Source organism: Asparagus officinalis, unplaced genomic scaffold, assembly GCF_001876935.1.
Source record: "Asparagus officinalis unplaced genomic scaffold, Aspof.V1 AsparagusV1_Un212, whole genome shotgun sequence".
NCBI lineage: Eukaryota > Viridiplantae > Streptophyta > Magnoliopsida > Asparagales > Asparagaceae > Asparagus > Asparagus officinalis.
In genome coordinates, this window is record NW_017972478.1 from 70662 (window position 1) to 93921 (window position 23260).

Below are 23260 nucleotides of genomic sequence, written 5' to 3' on the forward strand. Positions count from 1 at the left end.
ATGAGAGAAATGCATGACCAACAAATCCAAGCATTGACGAACCAGCAAGGCGAGCCAAGTCGTCGTAACCAGGTTCATCAGGAAGATGAGGACACGAATGCGAATGAAGTGCATAATGCTAATAACCCTCCCGTCAATGCAGGGGGTAGTAATGAGAATGCTAACGAAGACTCAGGTGAAAGCTTGAAGATTAAAAACCTCGAGAGCAAAATCAATACGTTGATTTCCGCTCAAGAGATGAAGAAGACGGGCATTCCTTGTCCCTACCCAAGAGAATGGGAATCAATCCCCTACCCGGCGAAGTTTAGTCTAATTAACTTCACGCCATTTGATGGGAATGGTTCACCCACTCAGCATTTGATTTACTTCAAATCGTACCTGGGTATCATATCTGGTAATGAACCTCTGATGGTACGGTCCTTCGTTGGCACTCTTCGTGGAGCCGCCTTCGATTGGTATCGTCGCCTCAAGCCAGGAAGCGTGAACAGCTGGGACGACATGGAAACTAAGTTCCTCGCCAATTTCTTCGACGACGACACCGAAATATCTATCGGAACGTTTCTTGATGAAAAACAAAAAGACGGGGAGTTGGTCGACACCTTCGTCAAAAGGTTCCGGAACAAGGCGATGAACTGCCGGGACCCCATCACCGAGGAATTCATTCTCCAGACTTGCCACAACAACCGCGCATTGGACGTGTTGGAAGCAATGGGAACAGCACCGTCTGACACTTGGAAAGACTTGAAGGTGCGCGGTGAACAAGCGGAACGCTTCCTCCGAAGGAAGAAGGCCGAGAGGAACCGACCGACGGTTAATCCGCTGAACTCAAACTTCGCCTCTCGTGGTAAGGGCAAGGCACCTGCAGCTGCTGATGGTGCTAATCAAACGTCACAACAGCAATCCCGAAGGCAGCAAAAGACTTCGGGTCCGAGACTCCAAAAAGAGTACTCTTTCAAGAACGAAGACGTTCCAGCCATCTTCGAATCCCTCCTTGAAAGTAACAAGATCAAGCTACCACCTATCACAAATCAGGAGGAAGCTGACAACACGACGGATCCAAAGTACTGTGCATACCACAGGAGGGTTCTTCATCCCACCAAGGATTGCTTCTCTCAAGAATAGCATTCAGACCTTGGTTGAAGCCGGCGTCATAACGCTAAGGTAAGCCAGTTGAGAACGGCACCACTCCAGAGTATTTTTCTAAAAATATTCTTAAGGATAACTCAACAACACTCCGAAAAGTATAAAAGTATAAACTGCTTCTCAAGACTCCGACAAGTATACGAGTATAAACTGCTTCTTAATACTCCAATAGGTATATGAGTCTAAACTGTTTCCCAATCTTGACGGGAAATTCCTGGAGAATCATATATTCTTAAGGATAACCCGAACATGCGATTGAGGATAACGTACTCCTCGTTATACTCAGTTCTGCAAGAAAGCTGGGGGTGGATAATTCGTGTAACGGGAAGTTCCCGGAAGAATGTTAATATTCTTAGGGATAACCCGATCAATATGAACAAAGTAATGAACACTAAATCCCCCACCGATCAGACTAATTGACGGTGGGACCACCAAATTCTATCAAGTTTAATCTATTCAAACTTCTGCTATGTTCGTGCACTCAACACTTTCGTAGTTAGAGTCCGGATGTAATGCTTAGAATTTTGATCTGTCACCTGGTCAAACCTTCCTACAGTTAGGACCACAGCCAAAATCTCCTCTCGATTCCCTCCATGAACGAGAGGTCCACTTTCAAATCGGGTGATCAAACCTTCCTACAGTTAGGATCACCTCAAACTCCTGCTTGGTCAAACCTTCCTACAGTAAAGACCAAAACAACAATTCACTCTCGATAAACGAGAAATTCACCTTTAGTTCGGTAATCAAACCTTCTGACAGTTAGGATTATCCAAAATTTTCGATTCTCGGAGTGGAGGTCCCACTCCTAGTTTCATCTTTTCGGATTCTGGGGGTGGAGATCCCACCTCGAGTCTCCTTTCTAGCTGAAGATAGAATATAAAATTCTTCTTATTTAGTGTCGGGAGATAGAATATAAAATTCTTCCTCTCCCATTTTGGGTTCGTCTTTGCCTCAAGAGAAGACACCACCTTTTTTAACTCTCAAAATCTGTGCCTCACAGGAACAGGAAGTTTATCCCGAATCCTAAGCAAGGATAAGTCTGCGCCTAACACGCGCTGCCGGTTTGGTCTTTTTCCGTAGAAAAAGACACCAGAGTTCGATTCTGGGGTATTCTATCCTGAAACCTAAGCAAGGATAAGTCTGCGCTTAACCCGCGCTGCCGGTTAGTTCTTAACCGTCAAAAAGAACACCCGTTCACATATTCAACATTGTGGCAGGTTGTTATTAATAACACCAAAATCCATGCCTTACACGCATGAGGAATTTCATCCTGAATCCTAAAAAAGGATATGCCGACGCCTAACACGCGTCGCCGGTTTAGTTTTTCTCCGTAGAAAAAGACACCAGAGTTCGATTCTGGGGTATTCTATCCCGAAGCCTAAGTAGGAATAAGTCAGCGTCTATTACACGTTGTTGGGTAGCCTATTCCCATAACAATGGCGAAGTCTACGTATTCGAAGTCGTAGCAGCGAGTCTCAGAGAATTCACTCTCTTAGCACAACGTTACATGCGGAACGGATTTAGATAATCCGCATGCTAGCCCGACTCAAACGGTAGTCGGTAAAGACTAATCAAATCCGTTGAAGGCTGGGGGTTAGCCAAAAATCCTAAAGTCAACACCTAACACGTGTCGCCGGGTAGGACTTGAGCATCCAACGACATTCGAAACCCTAGGGTCAACGCCGATCAACGCGTAACCCTAGGTCAACGTCAGTCAACGCGTTACGATCAAAAAGTCAACGTACGACGTTCAAAACCCTAAGATCAACGCCGGACAACGCGTAACCCTAGGTCAACGCCGATCAATGCGTTGCAACGAAGGAATCAATACTCCGAAAAGTATACGAGTATAAACTGCTTCTTAATACTCCAATAAGGTATACGAGTATAAACTATTCCCTATTGTTGGTTGAGAAGTTCCTGGAGAATATTTTCATTCTTAAGGATAACTCAACAACACTACGCCAAATTCTTAAGGATAACTCAACAACACCACGCCAGACAATGCGTCGCAAATGAGAACTCAGAGCCAACAATCGATGGTCAGTTCTATGTTGAACCAGCAAACACGAGCTAAAAGATCAAAAAAAATCTGGAATCGACTTCAAGTTCAAATTTCCGACAACGGTCAGACAATAAATGCAGCACCGAAAACCTTACAGACATTCGACAAAGCACCGAATAGCCTGAAGGATTGAAGGAATCAAGAACAGAAGTCATTCCAAGGTCCCGTTACACCGACTGAAGGTTGGGACAATCATATCCAAAGTATTCCAGACTCTTCTATAAAAGAACGAGGCTGAAATACTTTGGAGGGGGTATCTGTAGGCGTATAAAATTGCTTATAGGTCCCTTAGCACAGCTCGGCACAAACCGACGAACCATCGGGCGACATATCCAAACACGAGCGTCAGTCCACAACGCCGAAGCCAAGTGACACGCAACGAAGCAGATTAACGAGGCGATGAGGTTAACGAATCGCACGCAAGCAACGGAATACATCAACTCGCGTGCGGAATCAAGCCAAGGGTTCGAAGAGTCAACGAGTCATCCAACCAAGGGCAGACTCGGACGAATCACGATCGAATCAAGATCAGTTTCAGACTCGAACTCAGAAGTGGATTTACTGCCAAATCAGGAATCGGATCTACTGCCAAATCAGATCAACAAATCAGAGTCCGAATCAACCACAAAACCGGACAAAACAACAAAACCCAACGCCTAAGGGGGGGCTCGGCCAAAGACGAGCCACCCATGGGTGGCCGACCCGATCTGAGATCTACACGAGATCATACTCCGGATCAAAGCTTGGCCTTTGATCCCGAGAACTAAGGGCGATTATTTCCTTGGTGAATTAATCCCCCCGGCTATTATTTCCTTCGCGAAATAATACCCGTCGAATCGTGTAGATCCGACCGGATCTAGATCGCGCGGTGGTCTATGGATTAACCCCGGCGTTGGCAAAGAACCCACACAAGCGAGCGACCGCAAAACAGGAGCTCGTGATTCGTTCGAAAGGAAAGTTGTAATCTTTTTCTTTGATTTCGTTGTAACCGGATCTAAAAAAGACCGGATCTTTTGTAACCAAAAAGCAATTACTTGAGATAACAATGAATTCAATGAAGGCAACTTTCACCGCGAACACAGACGAGCTCAAAGCTCAAACAGAGCCAAAAATGCAACCAACAAGCTCAAACAGAACAAAACCTGTGGCATAAGAACTCAAACAAAGCCAAAATTGCAACAAAAGATCAGAGCAAAACCACTAGCAAACAAGCTCAAACGGAGCAAAATCTACAACAAAAAGAGCTCAAATAGAACAAAACAGACAAAAAATGCGCTCAAACAGAGCAAAACCTTCAACAAACAAGCTCAAACAGAGCAAAACCAACAACAAAGGAGCTCAAACAGAGCAAAAAACTGAGACAGTCGTGCTGAAATGGAGCCAGAAATGCAACCAACAAGCTCAAACTGTATGAAACCTCAACCATAAAAGAAACAAATAAATCTAGCCCAGACAGAGAAAAAAAACCACAACAAATGAGCTAAAAAGAGCAAAATCTACAACAAGCAAGCTCAAACAGAGCATAACCAACAGCAAACAAGCTAAAATGGAGCAAACAAACAGTAAACCAGCCCAGACAGAGCCCAGAAATGCAAACAACAAGCTCAGAAAGAGCAAACGACAGAAAACAAAGCTCAAACAGAGCAAAACCTCCAACAAGCTCAAACAGAGCACAAACCTGTAAAGCTCAAACAGACAACAACTTTCAACAATTAAGCTCAAACAGAGCACAACCTATAATAATCAAGCTCAAACAGAGCACAACTTTCAAAAGCTCAAACAGATGACAATCTGTAATAATCAAGCTCAAACAGAGCACAACTGTCAAATGCTCGAACAGAGCACAATACACTCAAACAGAGCACAACGTGTAATAATCAAGCTCAAACAGAGCACAATTGAACAAATAAGCTCAAACAGAGCACAAGCTACAATAATCAAGCTCAAACAGAGCATAACTTTCAACAAATAAGCTCAAACAGAGCAAAATCATCAAATGCTCGAACAGAGCATAACTTTCAACAAATAAACTCAAACAGAGGAAAATATTCAACAAACGAGCTCAAACAGAGCAAAACCAACAAGAACCCAGCTCAAACAGAGCCAAAATGCATCCAACAAGCTCAAACAAAGCAAAACCTGCAACATGTCTCTCAAACAGAGCGAAAAATGCAGCAAAACAAATGAGCTCAAACAGAGCCAAAAATGCAACCAGCACACTCAAACAGAGCAAAACCTGCAACATGTGTGCTCAAACAGAGCCAAAAAATGCAACAAAAAACTGAGCTCAAACAGAGCCAGAAAAGTAGTAAAAAAACTGAGCTCAAACAGAGCCCAAAAAAAGGAGTAAAAATACTGAGCTCAAACAGAGCCAAAAAATGCAGGGAAAAAACTGAGCTCAAACAGAGCCAAAAATGCAGTAAAAAAACTGAGCTCAAATAGAGCTAAAAAACTGCAAAACACCTGAGCTCAAGCAGACCAGAACCTGCATTTACAAGCTCAAACAGAGCAAAAAACGTAACAAAAAACCTCAGCTCAAACAGAAGAAAACCTGCAAGAAACGAGCTCAAACAGAGCCAACAATGCAGAAAGCAGATCACTTAAGATAGACCAAACAGAGACAAAGAAACTGAAATCATAACCAGTCAAACCTGCAACAAACGAGCTCAAATACAGCCAAAAGGCAGCAGAGAACCTGATTGCTGGCTACCATTCACATACTCAAGCGCCAGAACTTTAAGAAGGAAGAGCATTTTGGAAAAACATGGAAGCCAACTTATACAAAAACTTAGAAGGCAACTTATAATCAATGCTCAATAATTTACTTAGATAAACTTAGGAAGTTTAAATATAGCTTTTAAACAAAGTGAGTGCCTAGTTTAGTCATTTCAATTGGATACATTTTCCTTACTTTCTTATTACCATCAACAATTGGAGAATTAGGGAAAACCATACCTCGTAAAATTAAAAATTAACTTTTCTTCGGCTTGATTTTACAAGCTAGTTTCATCTCTTGTACATCATAATCTAAACAGGACTATGCAACTTATTAGCTTCACAAACGTCAGACGAAAATGTAGCAAGAACAAAGGAGGCCTTCTAGTTTCTACAGAAGTAATGCGTTCATGGTATTCATGTAAGCAAAAGCTCAATAATTTAGGTATTCATGTAAACAAAAGCTCGATTATTTACTCTGAGAAGTAATGCGTTCCCTCAAGTCAGAATCTAGATTTAAATGCAGGAGTCAGAATTGTCTGGAGAGACTTGCACACTATTTCATAAGCCACTGCAGTTTGCAGTGGGATAAATCCAGAGAACTGAATACTTCGCCAATTTTTTTCAAAAGGAGAGCATACCATATGTACAGAATAAAGAAGAAAATATCATTTCTGGGATGGAAACTGAGCAAAGAAGGCAGGAAACATGCGTACCTTGTACCAGTACACGACAAACCTTGCCCCAAAAAAAAAAAGCTGGAAAATGGAAACAAAAAAAGATTTTTACAGTTAATTAGAGGGGACAAATAGCTAGAAATTTCGCCTCCAGAAATGAAATCAAACTTTTGAGGAAACTTACCCCTGCGGGGGAAAACGCAACTCTAGGGCACCGCCTCATCAATGCCGTGATCCTCCACCACCGGCCAAATTCTTCCCAAGCCCAAAACCTGCGAGATCGAAAACCCTAACCTCACAAGATCGAAAATTTCCTCACCTCAACCCCAACTTCGAGCAAAACGCCCAGATTCCTTTTTCTAAACTTCGTCCTCATCCATCTCCACAACAAAAAACCCTAATCGAGATCGAGATCGAGATCGATTAGGGTGATGAACGAACTTTTTAAAAATAGAGGGGGCATTGAATGTATATGACATCCATTTGTATTGCCGCAACCTCATGCTTTTTTTTTTGTTTATCGAATGAAACCAACAATTAATACACGCAGATGAACAAAATAATCAAGTCATAATTACATATTTTACCGCTTTAAACATCTTCGTACTTTGCCAACATGCCCACCAAATCCTCCATAATTGCATGTTTACCCAACCGACCTTCATAATCGCCAGTATTCCCCCGGCAAATCCATAATTGCATACTTGATTCATTTAGTTTTGGCAGAAACACCCTATAAGATTTAGCTAGTGGCTTGACATCAGTAAATCTTTTGGCTGAAAACTCGAAAAGGTAACACTATGAGAAGAAAAAAAGTTAAGAGAGCGATAAATGCAACTCTTTGAAATCTAGGGAGGAATTAGTGCAAATTTATTATGATAATTTCGTGCAAAACACATCCCAATTTTGATTATAGTTTTGTGCAATTTACCCTAATAATAACGGTCTCCTGCCTCACAAATTTAAAAGTAGAAAGAAAAAATAACAGCGAGAGGAATTTCCCAGATATATGCATTCGGCTTTGACATTTAATTTTAGAGCTTTGCTACAGTGACCCAAAATATGGGACCAATAAAGAGGACAAGTGAGATGTCCCCCTCTTATTGGATAATGAGTTGGCCATCATTAATGATGACCAACTCATTATCCAATAAGAGGAGGACACCTCACTTGTCCCCTTTATTGGTCCCATATTTTGGGTCCTTAAAGAATTTTTCTTAATTTTATCGACACCCAGAGCAGCAGGAGGAAGCCTCCAACCTATCTTACATGCAACATAGAGAGAGCCCATTCATGAGCTTCAAATACAGTTCAATAATACCAATAGGTTGGTTTACAATATGCAGATTTTAAGTTCGAAATAAGAGTTGAGTCATCTCCTGTGACTCGCGTCCTCATCACCATCTAGCAGTTTGTATCATATGTTGCGAGTCCCTGCAGCTCTGGGCCTACAAGTCGAGGATTGTTCTCAAAGCTGTAGGTGATGAAGACGAGTGAGAAGAACAAAATTATACAACAAAGCAATAGTAGAAGAATATAAAAACATAGAACATAGCCATGTAGTCTATAATAAAAGAATGTAGTACAGGCATAGCCATCAAAACCATACTATTCTACAAAGAATATGATGAAAATCATAGCGGCACTCAACCATAGATTTCTATTTGTTAAGGTCAAAGTCATAGTAGAAAAGATGGTTAAGACATCAAATCATGGTGCATCATAGCTAAGGTTCACATGGAAGATCATCGTCTGATAAATAGGACAGAGGATTAAAAAGTTGAGTCAATCGTTGATCTTCACTGCATATTATGCGAAATTGCGTCCATGCTGAATGGGAAAGGTTAAGCTTGAGCAATTTATGCTAAAGATGACGGGCTGAAAAATATAATGAATCCTGAGAACACTATGCGCAAGAGGTAAAATTAAATGAAAGTTTTTGGCATGCACTGGAAATGCTATGCAGTCTGAATTGCACGTTTCCTTTTAAAAAATAGCGTGACAAACTAAAGCATATGCATCATTGTTGCTTTGTCCTCTTGCTCAGTAAGTTGATTGGACGCACCGGACAAATTCACACAACAGCTGAAACAAAGTCTAGCCTCGCATTAAAAATGGCTTAGCCCACCTTACATATTATCACAACCTAACCTCATCGCATAGGACGAACCTGAGTCCTCATCCATCTTCCACAAACACCTTGTATAAGGATGTCAAATCTATAAATTTGCAACACTCAAAGAAACACGTCCATGATGAAAGGAGCTCATCAACTGTGGTGGTTCAACTCACCGCTCATGCAAAGGTCACTGGATCTTTGTTCTTAAGTTGTAACTTACTACGGTCAACATCTAGATCAAAAATCTTACAGCCTAGATGAGAGAGAAAAGGCCTATGGTGGTCTATGATGGAAGGATACTGGATGGAGAAGATTTTCCAAAGCAGACATCACATGCACTCGTCCATTCAGAGGATACATATTGCATGCACAGACCTTTCTGTAGCCCATATGTTAAAAAACTGTACCTTAGAAAAATCAGACGTAATAAGATATCCATAGTTTCCGTGCAGATACCAGTGTAAGATAAGAAAATACAAAGATGATGGAATTATTTGGTTCATGGTTCATTAAAATCTCCGGATTATGTTACTTTATACCCACAGTAATACAAGAGGTAGGGGATTACTTTCTTGTGATATCAATTTGAAAATTGCATCACACACACAGCCTACACATTTAGTGATTCGACACAAAAGTTCATCAATAATATTCCATGTATATTGTAATTAAACTGCAAAGCCACAAAATACACTGAACAGTTCTATTTCAATACAGGTGCAACTGGAATTCGGGAAAGTATTGAATCAGGGATGAAGTAACTACATTGAAATGTGCCATGTGTGTACTGATTCTGAAGTTGCTTGTCAAGTTCTAGTTCATAGGTAGAATTTCAGAGTAGAATAGAAAATTTGAAATGATACAAACATATGATGAAATGAGAGTGAGAGCTTACTTCTTCAAGGGAATGTGTGCAAAAGGTCCAGAAGAAGGAACTGTCCCACAAAGATTGTTGCTAGAGACGTCTCTAGAAGCATTAACAAAATGTGTGATTAACTGATATAAAAATAGCTACTGCTTCGGAAAACTTGAAAATTACGAAAACCAAAAGTATTGCACATACACAACTTTCAGGCTAGAAATTCCAACAAGCTCTCTTGGGATTTGACCAGTTATCTGGTTGTTGTTAAGCCGCCTACAGATAGGCAAACATAATTTAGCAGAAGGTTGTGATCCAAAAGATAGGATAATATCTTCATGCATATATCACAAATGTGCCCGACAACTAAAACTGTGTAAATAAACTCAGGAAAAACCAAATCTAGGGAAAATACAGTTTGCTTTTTACAATGTGGAAGGACAGAAATCATCTTGAGAACTATTGTAACCTTGCCAATGTAGGGGACGGGCCATAAATAGTTATCTCCTACAACATAAGAATAAATAAACTCACAAAAATACTAGAGATTTTAGTCTTCCAAACGATGGAGGGATAGTCCCAGAGATATTGTTGTTGTACAAGTCCAAGCTTATCAAGCTCTCTAAGTTACCAAGCTCTGATGGGATTACACCTTGAAGGTTATTTTTGTATAACTCCCTGTACAAGTAGTTGAAAAGAAAATAAGTTTTAGGCATACAATTACAACTACTAGATTTAAAATTATACCATTAGAACAATAAAAAAGAAAGCACGTCATAAGAAAATAGTTAAATCATGCAGAATGGGGGAAAAACTGTTCTGTTACTACAAATTTCCCGATTCCAAATTACCACCACCTTACGCACCCCCCCCACCCCGCGGCGGCATATTTGGTACTCAAGCAAGAGAGCAACGGAGAATTCGGCTACCTCTTTAGGAACAAGCTGTCTATCTAAACACCACCAAAGTGTCACCAAGTATCTAGGACTTTGCTCAAGCTTTTGCCGTCCAAACAGAACAAAAATTCTGGAATGTTCAGGATAAAAGTTTCAATGAGTGTCCCACTTTTACAAATCTGACATGGACTTCGCTCATTTGTCTAAGATGCCACAAAGAGGGGCAAAGCAGGAACGGAGTGAACAAATAGTAAGCGGACCATCATTTCTTAGTCTCAACTGTAAAAGGCATGAATGTAGTACGATAGTTCTGATGGCAGATGATCTCAAGAATTAATCACAGCTTGTACCCCTGAGTAGGAGCTGCAGCAAAATCACAGAGGAGCACGTGCATCTTGGGCTCGGTCCATGACAGCTCTTAGGTATCTGATAACTAATTGATCAATAAACTCAAACTTCAATTAAAGCCATGTGTCCAAAGGAGGAAATGTGAGAAAAGAATAAAATAATGAAGCATCCTAGGTGACACCTTGGGAAGCCCTCATTTGAGCTAAAACAGGTCATCAGGCCTGCTTATACCATCCAATGAACCAAGTAGATTAGTACAATGGTCCTTCAGATTTGCACATAATCTATTTTATCTTACAAGATAAAGACATTTAACTGATGGCCATAGACCTGATACATTCGCAGATACTTTTGTAGCAGGGAAAAAACAACAACAACAAAGACGCTATATAAATGAGGGCATATTCGGGCACTTGGCTTATAATTCACAAGTGAATTATAAGGGAAGTGGATTATAAGCCAAAGTGTTTGGTAAAAAAATGGATTATAAGCCGCTTCCAATGGCAGAGTGTTTAGCAAATTGGTGGACTATAATCCATCATTGTTGTCGAAATGACCAAACTGGACATGGCTCTAAATTTAATATTGAAATTATATTAAATGTTGAGTGGTAAACTTGACATTTACTTGGTCAAACTATAAGGCTTATAAGCCACCAAAAAATTAGCTGGGTTACGGGAGCTTATTTTTTTTGGGCTTATAAGCCAAAATAAGTCGGTTGCAAACAAGTTGCAAGTGGCTTATAAATCAGTTTGACCAATTGACAAACATGCCCTGAGTCAATGACCTATCATTCCTTCATACCCTTGTGATAACCCTTCTAATAACTGATAATAAAAACACCACACTAGGGGTAATTAATTGTGCAAGCACAAACACTTGGATGTTGGTTGCTTATATGACCCGGTTGGAGATAGCACATAATTGATGAATCCACCACTCAATCAATCATCATCTAGTCAAGAACAAAGGTATATCATACTACAATTTCATTCTGTTTGCATTGCTCGCTACTCTTGAATTCTTACTAACTTATATTGACGAAGGCTCTTTGCCTAACGCTCTCCCCTTTTTCTTAGAATCTTAAGTACACCTCTCTCCTGGAGCTTGGTAAGACAATCAAATTTAACTAAAATACAAGTTCAGTCTGTTACCAGTGACCAACAGGTTAAATCCTTCATCACTAACATCACTGTTAGCCCTCTAATGAGGTCACATTCCATACCAGTTAATTTACTCATGGTAGGGTCCGCCAGTACATCAAAGAACAATCTTTAAAGAAATATAAGAATATAACAACATTTACTAAAACATTTTCCAGAGAAATAATATTTTGATATCTAACTAATTCTCATAAGAAAAAAAGATGAGATTTATTCCCAGAGCTAGCATACGGTGGATAAGAAAAGCAAGAAGACACTTACAGATACTGCAAGTGCTCAAGGTTTCCAAGTTCAGGGACAAGATGACCTGACAAATTTAGATTTCCAAGGTCCCTGCAGAAAGCAATATCAAATTATAAATAAACAGATCATTCACAAACTCAGAGATGCATAATAGTTTATGTTCAGAAATGTGTTTCCTCGCAAACAAAATCAAAAATGTACAAAGAAAAATCAAAAGAGGATTGAGCAATCATCGGAAAAGATGCTCATAGATTCTAAGAAACTAACACAAAAGTATATTATCTATAATAAAAATGTTGCACATTCATATATACTTGAACCCTTATGTGGACTCTATGATGAGCATAAACTGCATCCAAGTTAAAATGTAGGAATAAGCCATCACATGAGGTGAAAATTGTACAATCTCCCAACTCAACACAATAATAGTTTAACCACTTCGTTATTTTGGGATCTTAACATGTGGGCAAAGAGGATAAGAAGATTAGAGGAAGGATTCGCTTCTTTTATTTAAACTACCCTAGTTTCAGTTGGAAGTTTCACTTGCTTGAGCAGTCCTGCAATCAGAATAGGCCAATTTAAAGGTGGTAGTAAAGAGGATCTCTCAAGTATCACTAGGTCATATTTACAAAACCTTTTCCATGTGTGAATATTTATGTTCTCTGTGTTATTATACTCTTAACTATGTAATTATTTTTTCTAATATGTTTCACATGAAATCAATTTGAAGTTTGGATTTTTAATATATTGGTCCAAAAAAATCACTGGTTTGCAAGATATTATAGTTGGGCTAGACTAGAATTGGAGCTAGGGCCTAGGGCTGTGGGGTGAAGCCTTGGACCTTGGATTGAGACTAATCAACTGGGATCAAATGTTTTGCTTTGTTGGTGCGCTTCGCACTTAGCAACTGGTTACATCACATTAGCAATCTTGTGGGTTGCTTTGAAGCCTGACTTACAGCCTACTTCGTGAATGTTGGTTCGTCCAAGTGATTAGAGATAATCGTATATTGGTTTCTGTGGAGTGGAGTGGAGTGGATGTACCAACTGAACTGACACAAACCCTTGGTCTTCATCATAATAGACTAGTGAACATGGTTAGTCATCATTGCTTGTAATTGGTCTAGCATGCCTTTGGTCTACCCTCATCAATGGGTTAGTAAGCTTTGAGCTGGACTATGATCTATATATAGACTCTACAGCAACAACTTGAGATAATACACAGAAAACAACTCTAGTTATTTTTCCACTTCTATTCTCAGCCTGTTCTCTATTTATATTCCCAGCCTGTTTTCTACTTCTAGTCCCAGCCTGTCAATTAATAGAACCCCATCTTGTATCAGACCAAGAAGATAATTCTCCAAAACCTGTCCGAGATCTCTCCCGAGTGTCTGTTGGTGCACACCAACATACATTTTTCACTGTTACTCAGAGCTCTTTGATTTTGAGATTTTATTTACCTACATATACTGAGCGTATCAGCACTATAGAAAACTCTCCAGTAACACTAACTGCTTCAAGATCCACAAATGCCCACTTCCCAACGACCTTACGCTTCCCTTTTGATCTAACAAGAGCCAATCTCACAAATAAACAAAAGGATCAAGTATTAAGATCAGCATCGATCAGTCACCGGCGTCACAAGAAATATACCGCAAGTAATTGCGAGTGAAGTAACAAACAATCCACAGTCAGTCAACAAAAAATCATAAAAGTTTAGGGCTTTTTCCCCAAAAAAAAAAAATCAAAGAGAGGGAACATACAATCTAGTGACGCGATTGTCCTGATTGCAAGTGATATGGAACCAAGTGCAAGGATTAACGAGAGTCGGGTCCCAACTCTGCAGCACGTTATCCGGATCCGACAAGCTCTTTCGGAGCGCGAAGAGAGCGTCTCCCTCCAGATTCGCTCAGAGGAAGCCAGGGAGGCGGAGTCGAGCGGCCATGGCCGACGAGAGCAAGCCCTTAGAGCTCGCGCCATGGCGATCTCGATCCCGAACGGCTAGGGTTCTTTCTTTCTTATTATTATATTATATTATATTCATTTATTATTATTATTATTTTCCCTCGCTAGCGCGAGTGAGAATGGGCAACCAATCAGTGTGGTAAATGGGGTTAGTGGAGCCTCAAATCGAAGTTCCGTAGAGTTCTGCCTGCTCCCTAGATGTTTTTAAGTTTGGTTAAACGGTGACCAAACGTTGAGACGGAAATTGATATTATATACATAGTAATATATATATATATATATATATATAATTATATATATATATATATATATATATATATATATTATATTAATATATATATATATATGCCTTCAATTTTAGGCCCATATCATGCTCAAATTAGAACTATTTTTACACCAGAATTCTACAGATTGATTCTTTCCTGATTTGCTAAGGGCTAAATTTAATTTTCTTGAGAAGTTAAAGTTCAAACTTAGGACTGTCATTGTTATTTTCGTGTAACAACTATAAAAAGCCCAATAAACTCTCCAAAGATTTGTTTCTCAAAATACTTCACCTTGACCAAAATAGAAAACCTGCCCCATATCGCGGACACGCACTGCGTTCCCTCAGCCTCCGCCTTTCCTTTTTTTTTAAAAAAAAGAATCGTTTGGCCTCCGCCATTCTCTCTTTTCGCCTCTCCCCTCCATCCAAAGCTCAAACCTTTTTTTTCTCTCTCACTCTTCCCTCCTTCCCCTTTGTTCTCTTTTACACCCAACCCTCTCCTTCTTCTCTCTCTTTCACCCCTCCAACCAGTCCAATTCTCCCCTCTCTAATTAATTCCCTCCCCCTCTCTCTCTGCCCCCTCAACCCCCCCATTCTCACGAATGGGGAATTGCTTCTCCAACGAAAAGGCGACCAGACCTCCCCGACCCCCGGCGGCGGCGACAACAACAACAGCAACCCCAACCGCCTCCCCCTCCAACACCAGCAAACCTCCCCCTCCAACCCCTCCCCCTTCCACCTCCCCCTCCAAACCCTCATAGCCCGTCCCCATCGGCCCCCGTCCTCGGCAAACCCATGGAGGACGTCAAGTCCACCTACACCATGGGGAAAGAGCTCGGCCGAGGCCAATTTGGCGTCACCCACCTCTGCACCCTCAAGTCCACCGGCCAGCAGTTCGCCTGCAAGACCCTCTCCAAGCGCAAACTCCACAACAAGGAGGACATCGAGGATGTTCGGAGGGAAGTCCAGATTATGTACCATTTGGCTGGCCAGCCTAACATTGTTGAACTTAAGGAGGTTTTCGAGGATAAGCACTCCGTGCACCTTGTCATGGAGCTTTGTGCTGGAGGGGAGTTGTTTGATAGGATTATATCCAAGGGGCAGTACACTGAGAGGGCGGCTGCGTCGCTGCTAAGGACTATCGTGCAGATCGTCCACACGTGTCATTCGATGGGGGTTATTCATAGGGATCTTAAGCCTGAGAATTTCTTGTTGTTGAATAAGGAGGAGGATGCTCCTTTGAAAGCCACTGACTTTGGACTCTCTGTCTTCTTTAAACAAGGTAAGTGACTGGTTTTTGTAGCATTGTCACTTATTTTATGGAGAGAAAAAAATTGAATTTTTTTTATTCATACCATTGATCTCAGTGATTGTAGCTTTTTTTTTCACGCAGATCATAGCATCATCTTTTATGAAGACTTGTGCATTGATCATTAACCATCTTATTTTGATTCATATTGTTAATTCCAACATTGTGATTGCCTATGGAAATATTCTCCGCCTTCAATAAAGAAAGTTGTGTCGTACTGATTTTATCCACCCGAAACATTTGCAATATTTTGTGCATATTGTGAGTACCATTTCTCATTTTCTCAGCTTAAATTCTGTTTTTCGAGTACTGATTTCTCATTTTATCCACTCGAAACATCAATATCACCAACGGGGACATTCTGTGTCTCCTTCAAACAAACTGTAGAGATTTTTTATTTTATAGCATTCAAATATCTTCTTTAATTTTGTAAGTTTTCTTTTCACATTCTGAGCATTCATATCCATATGAGTTGTTTCTTCTATGCTACTCCCTTTACTTCCAAAAAATTATTGCAGCAGGATCCCTGCATTCATTTTGAGTTCTATTCAGATATCTAGATGCCTTTGATGCATCATAACATAAGGTGGCATACATTTAAATATAGTTGTGACTTGATCTTTTATGAAGACGTAACATGCATCGATCATCAATCATAACCCACCACATATTTCAATTCATACTCTATTTTGCTAATAATAATCATACTATTATTTTCAACGATGTGGTTGAGAATAGATACATTCCATGTTTTAGACAATAAAATCCTGTCCTGCTAATTCTACCAATCTTAATAAGAAACATTTGCAATCACCAGTGCATGACGAATATTGTGCGTACTGAGTTGGATGTTCTTTAGTTAAATTATTTTCCTGGCTTAGCTATCGTATTTTCATTATTTTCTTGGTCACTCTACAACAGGTGAGATTTTCAGAGACATCGTCGGCAGTGCCTATTACATTGCACCAGAAGTCCTAAAGAAAAAATACGGGCCAGAAGTAGATATATGGAGCATAGGGGTGATGCTATATATTCTTCTATGTGGAACTCCTCCCTTTTGGGCAGGTTGAATTTTCATCGCGATATTTTTGCTATTTCTTTTAGAACCTTAACTATATGCGGAATAATCTGTATGTATGTGTCCTTCATTTAGAGTCGGAGCATGGAATATTCAAAGCAATTCTCGAGGGACCAATCGATTTGAGTAGTGACCCATGGCCACATATCTCAGATGGTGCAAAGGACCTTGTCAAAAAGATGCTATGCAAAGATCCTCAGAAAAGACTGACAGCTTTCCAAGTCCTCAGTGAGTATTATTTTCTTCATCATATTTTTCAAATTTTTTTCCCCAACAAACTTCAATAAATCAAAAGCTACCTATAATTATCGAGGATTTGTAAATTTTGATGCTATATTTGAAGCTCTGATCATCAGAAGTTATGGAAGAGCAGAAATTGCTTGTAAAAGTTTATTTGTGAACTTATTTGACGACATCTCCATTTAATTCCTCGATAAAAATATGGTGTATGCTATAAAATTTCGATGCACGTGTTTCAGATCATCCATGGATCAAAGAAGATGGAGAAGCACCTGATGTTCCTCTTGACAATGCTGTCCTCGGCAAGCTCAAACAATTCAGGGCAATGAACCAGTTTAAGAAAGCTGCTTTGAGGGTAACATTAATTTAAACCATCAATTATGTATAGGCTTCCATAAATTTCAGGGGTAAATTTCACAATCCCCCCAACTTTGGCCGCCGATTCTGAGATGACCCCTTAAACTTTAAACATATTACCTCACCCCCTTAAGTGTAGGGTGTTTCAAGAAACCTTCCAAACATTTTCAATTTTGTGAACTGACCCCCATAATGGTGTTAGATGAACTGATAAAAAGACTCAAATATCATTACCAAATTACATTTTTACAGGTGATAGCAGGGTGCTTATCAGAAGAAGAGATTAGAGGTCTGAAGGAGATGTTCAAGAGAATGGACACTGATAACAGTGGTACCATAACCCTTGAGGAGCTCAAGCAAGGTCTTCTTTCAGAGCAGGGAACCAAGCTATCCGAGGCGGAAGTTAAACAACTTATGGAAGCTGTAAGTTTCACTGAGAAATAAATTCAAAATATTTATGCATGAAAACAACTTTTTTTATTTGCACATAACTTCTCTTTTTTCCGACACAGGCTGATGCTGATGGTAACGGGACTATAGACTATGATGAGTTCATTACTGCAACTATGCAGCTGAACAGAATGGACAAAGAAGAGCATTTATATACGGCATTCCAATTTTTCGACAAGGATAACAGCGGGTTAGTTTTGATTCTTCAATTTCTCTAGTTAAAAAGAAGAAAAACGAAAATTTATCTCGCTTCAGGTTCTGATCAGCTAGCACCTTAAAACTTTATCTTGCTTTGTTTCCTGTAGCTTTATTACAAGAGAGGAGCTTGAGCAAGCACTTAAGGAGAAGGGCTTGTATAATGGGAAAGAAATCAAGGACATCATCGATGATGCTGATGCTGACAACGTAAATATCTCTGAAACTAAACCTGTAACTTTTGAATCCAAGTTTAGAGCTAATATTCTTTTTCCCCTGATGTTTATTGTTATTAACAGGATGGAAATATTGACTATCAAGAATTTGTGGCGATGATGAACAAAGGAAACCCTGATGCGAACCCGAAGAAGAGGAGGGACCTAGAGTTTTAAATTCCTGGCGTTTGGCAATTTATGAATTTGTGAGGGTACAATGAGAGGGGAGAGATGGAAAAATAGCGTATGCTTGAAATTTCTTTAACCTTAGCATTTTGATGTACAGTGTTCATCGAAATCTATTGATGATTATTTGGGGTGGTCTTATTTGGGGAGATTATTATCACGCTGTCCCTTGTTTTTGACATGTAGCTAGCTCTTATTCAGTTATCAGTACTGGTTATTGATATGTCAAGCTTCACTGGAACATGCATGATTCTATTTAGGGTGAATTATACTAAACCCGCATGAAGATTCAGCGTTTTGCACTAAACCCCCATGAACTTTCAAAATCACGCTAAACCCGAATTAACTTTTCTATTTTGCAGCAAACCCCCAATAGGTTTTCGCATTTTGCAGATAACCCCCATTGATTAGGACAAAAAACAACATGAAAATAGCATTTTGAAAGTTATTGAGGGTTTAGTGTAATTTACCCGGAAGATGTTGGTGGTTTTCTACAAAATTTGTTGAGTGTTTAGTGCGATTTTGAAAGCTCGTGGGGGTTTACTGCAAAACATTCAAAGTTTATGAGGATTTAGTGTAATTTACCCTTCGGCACCGTTTGGCAAAGGGTTAAGTGAGCGGTTAAGTAGATTTAACTCATTCTTAACCTGCCAAACACAAAAAAAAAATCTATACAAATGTTAAAGTGAGTTAACCATTCGTAATTTGCCAAACATAAAAAAATATAGAAGGGTTAAGCTAACTCCTCTACAGGATTAAAATGAGTTAACCCCTCAAAATGAGAGGTTTACTAATACTCCTATTTAGAAGGATTAAGAGTTAACTCTTCTAATTATAAAGAAAATAGTCAAAATCATTGTTATTCCCAAACATTAGAAGGATTAAGAGTTAACTCTTCTAATTATAAAGAAAATAGTCAAAATCATTGTTATTCCCAAACATTAAAACTGATCACAATAGTCAAAATAAAACTTATTTAACGGGTTAATAATTTAATCCTTCAGGTTATTGAATGGGCTAAGGGGGCGTTTGGTTCAATTTCTAGAAATTATAGGAAATGTTTTCCACCCAAAATATGATTTCCTTGTATTTCTTAAAAAAATTATAGGAAACGTTTTGAGAAGTTAAAAAATACCAATTTTCTTATTTTTTGTACATTGCTTGTTTGGTTCAAAACAAGAAAATGACTCATAACTTTATAGAAACTGGGTATGAGACGGGTTTTGTTGATTAAATAAGGAAGGTGTCAGATTTCCTGTTGATTTACTCTCATTTTGAGAGGAAATTATTTTTTGTAAAATTTGGTAGTTTTTGATATTTTATAGAAAATGTTTCTATAATTTTTTTGTTAAACCAAACACAATTTACAGAAATCTATAGAAAACTTTTAATTACAAAATTGTCATTATCAGATATTTTGAGAAAAAATTTCTAAAAAAGTGTGCAATCAAACAGCCCCTAAGTACATTAATCCTTCTATTTAACCCATTTTCCTTAACCCTTTGCCAAACAGGCAAAAAAGGGTAAAATCACTTTCCAAATAGGCAAAAAAAGTCCAATTATTAATAGTCACAAATAAACCACGTAATCTGTTTCCAAATAAATTAAACAACTTCAACTAATTGCCAAATCACTTTCCTGATAGAAAAAAGGGTAAATATCAGAAAGCACCCTTTAACTTTGGACAAATAGCGGAAACCCCCCTTAACTTCCAAAATATCAGAAAACCCCCTTTAACTTTGATATTTTAGGGGGCTTTCTGATAAAATCTCAAAGTTAAAAGGGGTTTTCTAATAGCCCTAAACTTTGGTTAGGGGGTGTTGCTAATATTTTGGAAGGTAAAGGAATTTTTCTGATAATTGTCCAAATTAAAAAAAATTATGCGCCGCGCAATCCTCGTCCTCGTCCATGTATGACTTCATGATGAAGTCAGCAACTCAAACCCAATAACAAGTCAAATTCGATCGACGACGAAATCGATTGTCCTTAGGATTTCATAACCGATTCTAGAATCTTCATCTGATATCTTATAAATAACCAGTTCATGCGCCCCTCCCCTCCTTATCAAATCCTTCTCCTCTTGCTTTCAGTTCGTCGCGCAACTTGCTTTCAAGGGTTTCGGTAATCAAATCCTCGCTCGTGCTCTCTGCTTAATTTATAGTGTTAATTTCCCAGATAAAATACGTGGAACTTTTTTTTCCCCTTATCTGAAAAGTTCGGAAAAATCCCTGTTTGTCATAGTAAATAAAACCATGCATGAAGTTTTGTTCTCTGGACGATTTGCAGTAAAAGTTAACCTGTTGCTTCTGTTAGTGTTTTAAATGGTTGCGTGCAGATGTCTGCGCTTTGATAAAATTTTGGAGTAAAAAAAAAACTATCGTTTTTATTACTTACCCTAATTTCTGTTACTGTTGTGCTGTCGAAGTGCTGCCGAAATTTCCGTTGCGCGCAACAATGACATCAGAACAAGGTTGCGAAAGCCCGCGCTTGTGCGCCAACGGCGACGCAAGATCTGTGCTCCAAGTGCTACCGCAACTCTTGTGCCGAACAAGTGCAGCCACGCGCTTCCTCAGCTACCGAACCAAACGCTCGTGAAAAGATTTCCGTTGATGGCTCAAGGTCGGCGCAGGGCTCCAATATTCTGGAAGCGCGGTCGACCGGTGTCGACGGAAGGTCCGAGGATAGGTGCGGGTGCTGCAGTAGGAGGGTCGGTCTGGGTAAACTAGGATTCAAGTGTCGCTGTGGGTATACGTACTGCTCGAAGCATCGATACCCGGAGGAGCACGGCTGCAGTTTTGATTTTAAGGCCGTTGCCAGAGATTTGCTAGTGAAGAACAACCCTGTTGTTCAGGCTGACAAATTGGATGAGAGGATATGATCGATCGATTACATTCCCCCTCCCCTTTTTTTAGACAGATTTATTATGAATTTTAATTATAAATTTTGTCTCGTTTAATTTGATGCATGGGGGCAGATTTGGTATGGGGTTTCTTCTTTTTTTTTTTACCGCTGTTTGTTCCGAATGAGAATAAAGATCGTGGGTCGCGTTAGATAGCCGACGGGTAGCATTGAGCTTCGGTGCGCAATTATATCGTCTTAATTTTTTTAACTATATTTCCAATTATATCACCATGTTTTAAGTTACTCCAAATCAAATCAATCTTTTTTAAAACATTGTAAATCCCTTTTTTTTTGCTGGAAAATGAATTATATTAAAGAGAGTGTTTGGCTACAATCAAAAGCTAAAAGATATCCAATAACATAGAGACATCGTGATCAACTCAAACCATCTTCTACGAAAGGCCAACCATAAACTCACATCTTGCATTTTTTGCTGTTGTACTCGCACCGCAATAGACTTGATCATGGAACATTGCACCAAATTTTTAGTTTGTAAACTTCGTTAAAAATGGTTGTTAAATGTTTTTGCTTTTTGAGATGACAACAACCAATTGAGAGTAGGAAAATGTAACTCACCATGTGTGGTTAACAACTACTCCAACCTACAAGTTAGTGATTTAGAAGAAACAACTAATGAAAGGACTAATTGGTAATAACTAGAAATATTTGAGGAACAAAATACCGATTCCAATCATTTAATTTAGAGACTAATTTCAATTAGCAAAGGTTTAAAGGACCCCTATCGAAAAAACCCAATCTATTTATTATCGGATCCAAACTCGATACCAGGTTGGACCTGATTATGATATCCTAGCTACGTAAAGAAAAGGGGGATTGCACATAAGACCCTTAAAATCATCTTTAATTTACGAAACCTTTCCCTAAACTCAATGTTTACCAAACACCAGCACCCCCCATCATCATTATTATTGCCAAAACCTCCCTCTGGTTATTAATGAGAGTTAAATTGAATTAAATTTAACGAAAACATGTGAACTTTCAGTTATACCCCTTTATCGTTGAACACTAACGCCACGTTTGGTACGCAGGAATGGAGCCAAGTGGGAACAAAATGAAGGTAATGGAATGGAATTAATGTGGGAATGGAATGCTTATTCTCATTCTCATATTTGGGTGTGATTAGAGAATTAAGTGGGAATATCTTTAAAAAGGGTATATCTGTAATTTATATTATTATTTTCATTCTCATGTTAAGTGGGGATATCAATTCCTTGATAACTTATTGAGAAAAACAATTCCTATATTAAATGAGAATTAAGGAGATGTGGGAATGCCATTTCCAGCATCTAAAAATACATCATGTTTAGTAAACATAAATGATAAGTTAGAATTGCATTCCATTCCCACTCTTTTCTGCATACTAAACGAAACGTAACATTTAAACTCTATCCACTCGGTTTACGATGGGTTTATACTCATAACCCACAACCCAATTTCCCCTTCTTCTTTAACATTAGATCCCCAAACCCACAAAGCCCAACTCCCGCCCGAAAAATTCACCCCAAAGCTTATATAACACTACATTCTTCATCATAGTCTATCCCTAGGGTATTAGCTTAATTTCTAATGTTGGTTTAAGGGTTGACCCAACTCTAGTTAGAAAATATAAAAGAAATTTTAACAGAGGGATGTTTTGGCAATGAAAATGATGATTTGGGGAGATCTTAATATTGAGTTCGCGAGGAGGTTTTGGCAATTAAAGATGATGTAGGGAGCTTGTTTGCAATTATACAAAAAAAGGGGGTCGGTTTTTATCCCCGAGAGTTGTCATCCTCGCTTTCCCTCGCCTCTCCCTTCCCCGTAATGAAACCCTAGAAAAACCCTAGTCCCTTTCCCGCCAGTGAAACCCTA

At 39.2% G+C, this 23260-nt stretch overlaps 2 protein-coding genes and 1 long non-coding RNA gene across 5 annotated transcripts in view; 1 reads left to right on the forward strand and 2 right to left on the reverse strand.

The window, feature by feature from the left end:
- Nucleotides 1-7138, reverse strand: part of LOC109827433 — a 13227-nt gene extending 6089 nt beyond the window's left edge. For all 3 annotated transcript variants that reach the window (XR_002243431.1, XR_002243432.1, XR_002243430.1), the window contains exons 1-2: nucleotides 6785-7138; nucleotides 6640-6681 (exon numbers count right to left, since the gene is read on the reverse strand). This is a non-coding gene — a long non-coding RNA (uncharacterized LOC109827433). The remainder of the gene's footprint in view (nucleotides 1-6639; nucleotides 6682-6784) is intronic.
- A 702-nt stretch (nucleotides 7139-7840) lies between these two features.
- Nucleotides 7841-15229, reverse strand: LOC109827443 (LRR receptor kinase BAK1-like). Its single transcript, XM_020394453.1, has 7 exons — nucleotides 15097-15229; nucleotides 13991-14135; nucleotides 12247-12318; nucleotides 10113-10256; nucleotides 9783-9854; nucleotides 9615-9686; nucleotides 7841-8074 (listed from the first exon to the last, which is right to left on the reverse strand). The coding sequence occupies exons 1-7, from the start codon at nucleotides 15227-15229 to the stop codon at nucleotides 8005-8007; spliced, it is 708 nt and encodes a 235-aa protein (XP_020250042.1). The 3' UTR covers nucleotides 7841-8004.
- Nucleotides 15191-18626, forward strand: LOC109827432 (calcium-dependent protein kinase 2-like). Its single transcript, XM_020394446.1, has 8 exons — nucleotides 15191-15739; nucleotides 16688-16831; nucleotides 16920-17072; nucleotides 17324-17439; nucleotides 17694-17864; nucleotides 17954-18081; nucleotides 18197-18296; nucleotides 18386-18626. The coding sequence occupies exons 1-8, from the start codon at nucleotides 15253-15255 to the stop codon at nucleotides 18476-18478; spliced, it is 1392 nt and encodes a 463-aa protein (XP_020250035.1). The 5' UTR covers nucleotides 15191-15252; the 3' UTR covers nucleotides 18479-18626.
- Nucleotides 18627-23260: the final 4634 nt, after the last annotated feature.

Coding starts and splice junctions, on each gene's coding strand:
- LOC109827432 (XM_020394446.1), top strand. CDS start 15,253: ATGGAGGACGTCAAGTCCACCTACACCATGGGGAAAGAGCTCGGCCGA. Junction 18,082..18,196: donor TTCGACAAGGATAACAGCGG/GTTAGTTTTGAT, acceptor TGTTTCCTGTAG/CTTTATTACAAGAGAGGAGC. Junction 18,297..18,385: donor ATGATGCTGATGCTGACAAC/GTAAATATCTCT, acceptor TGTTATTAACAG/GATGGAAATATTGACTATCA.
- LOC109827443 (XM_020394453.1), bottom strand. CDS start 15,229: ATGGGGACGGGCTATGAGGGTTTGGAGGGGGAGGTGGAAGGGGGAGGG. Junction 14,136..15,096: donor CGCCGCCGGGGGTCGGGGAG/GTCTGGTCGCCT, acceptor GCTTCCTCTGAG/CGAATCTGGAGGGAGACGCT. Junction 10,257..12,246: donor CTTGAGCACTTGCAGTATCT/GTAAGTGTCTTC, acceptor CTACTTGTACAG/GGAGTTATACAAAAATAACC.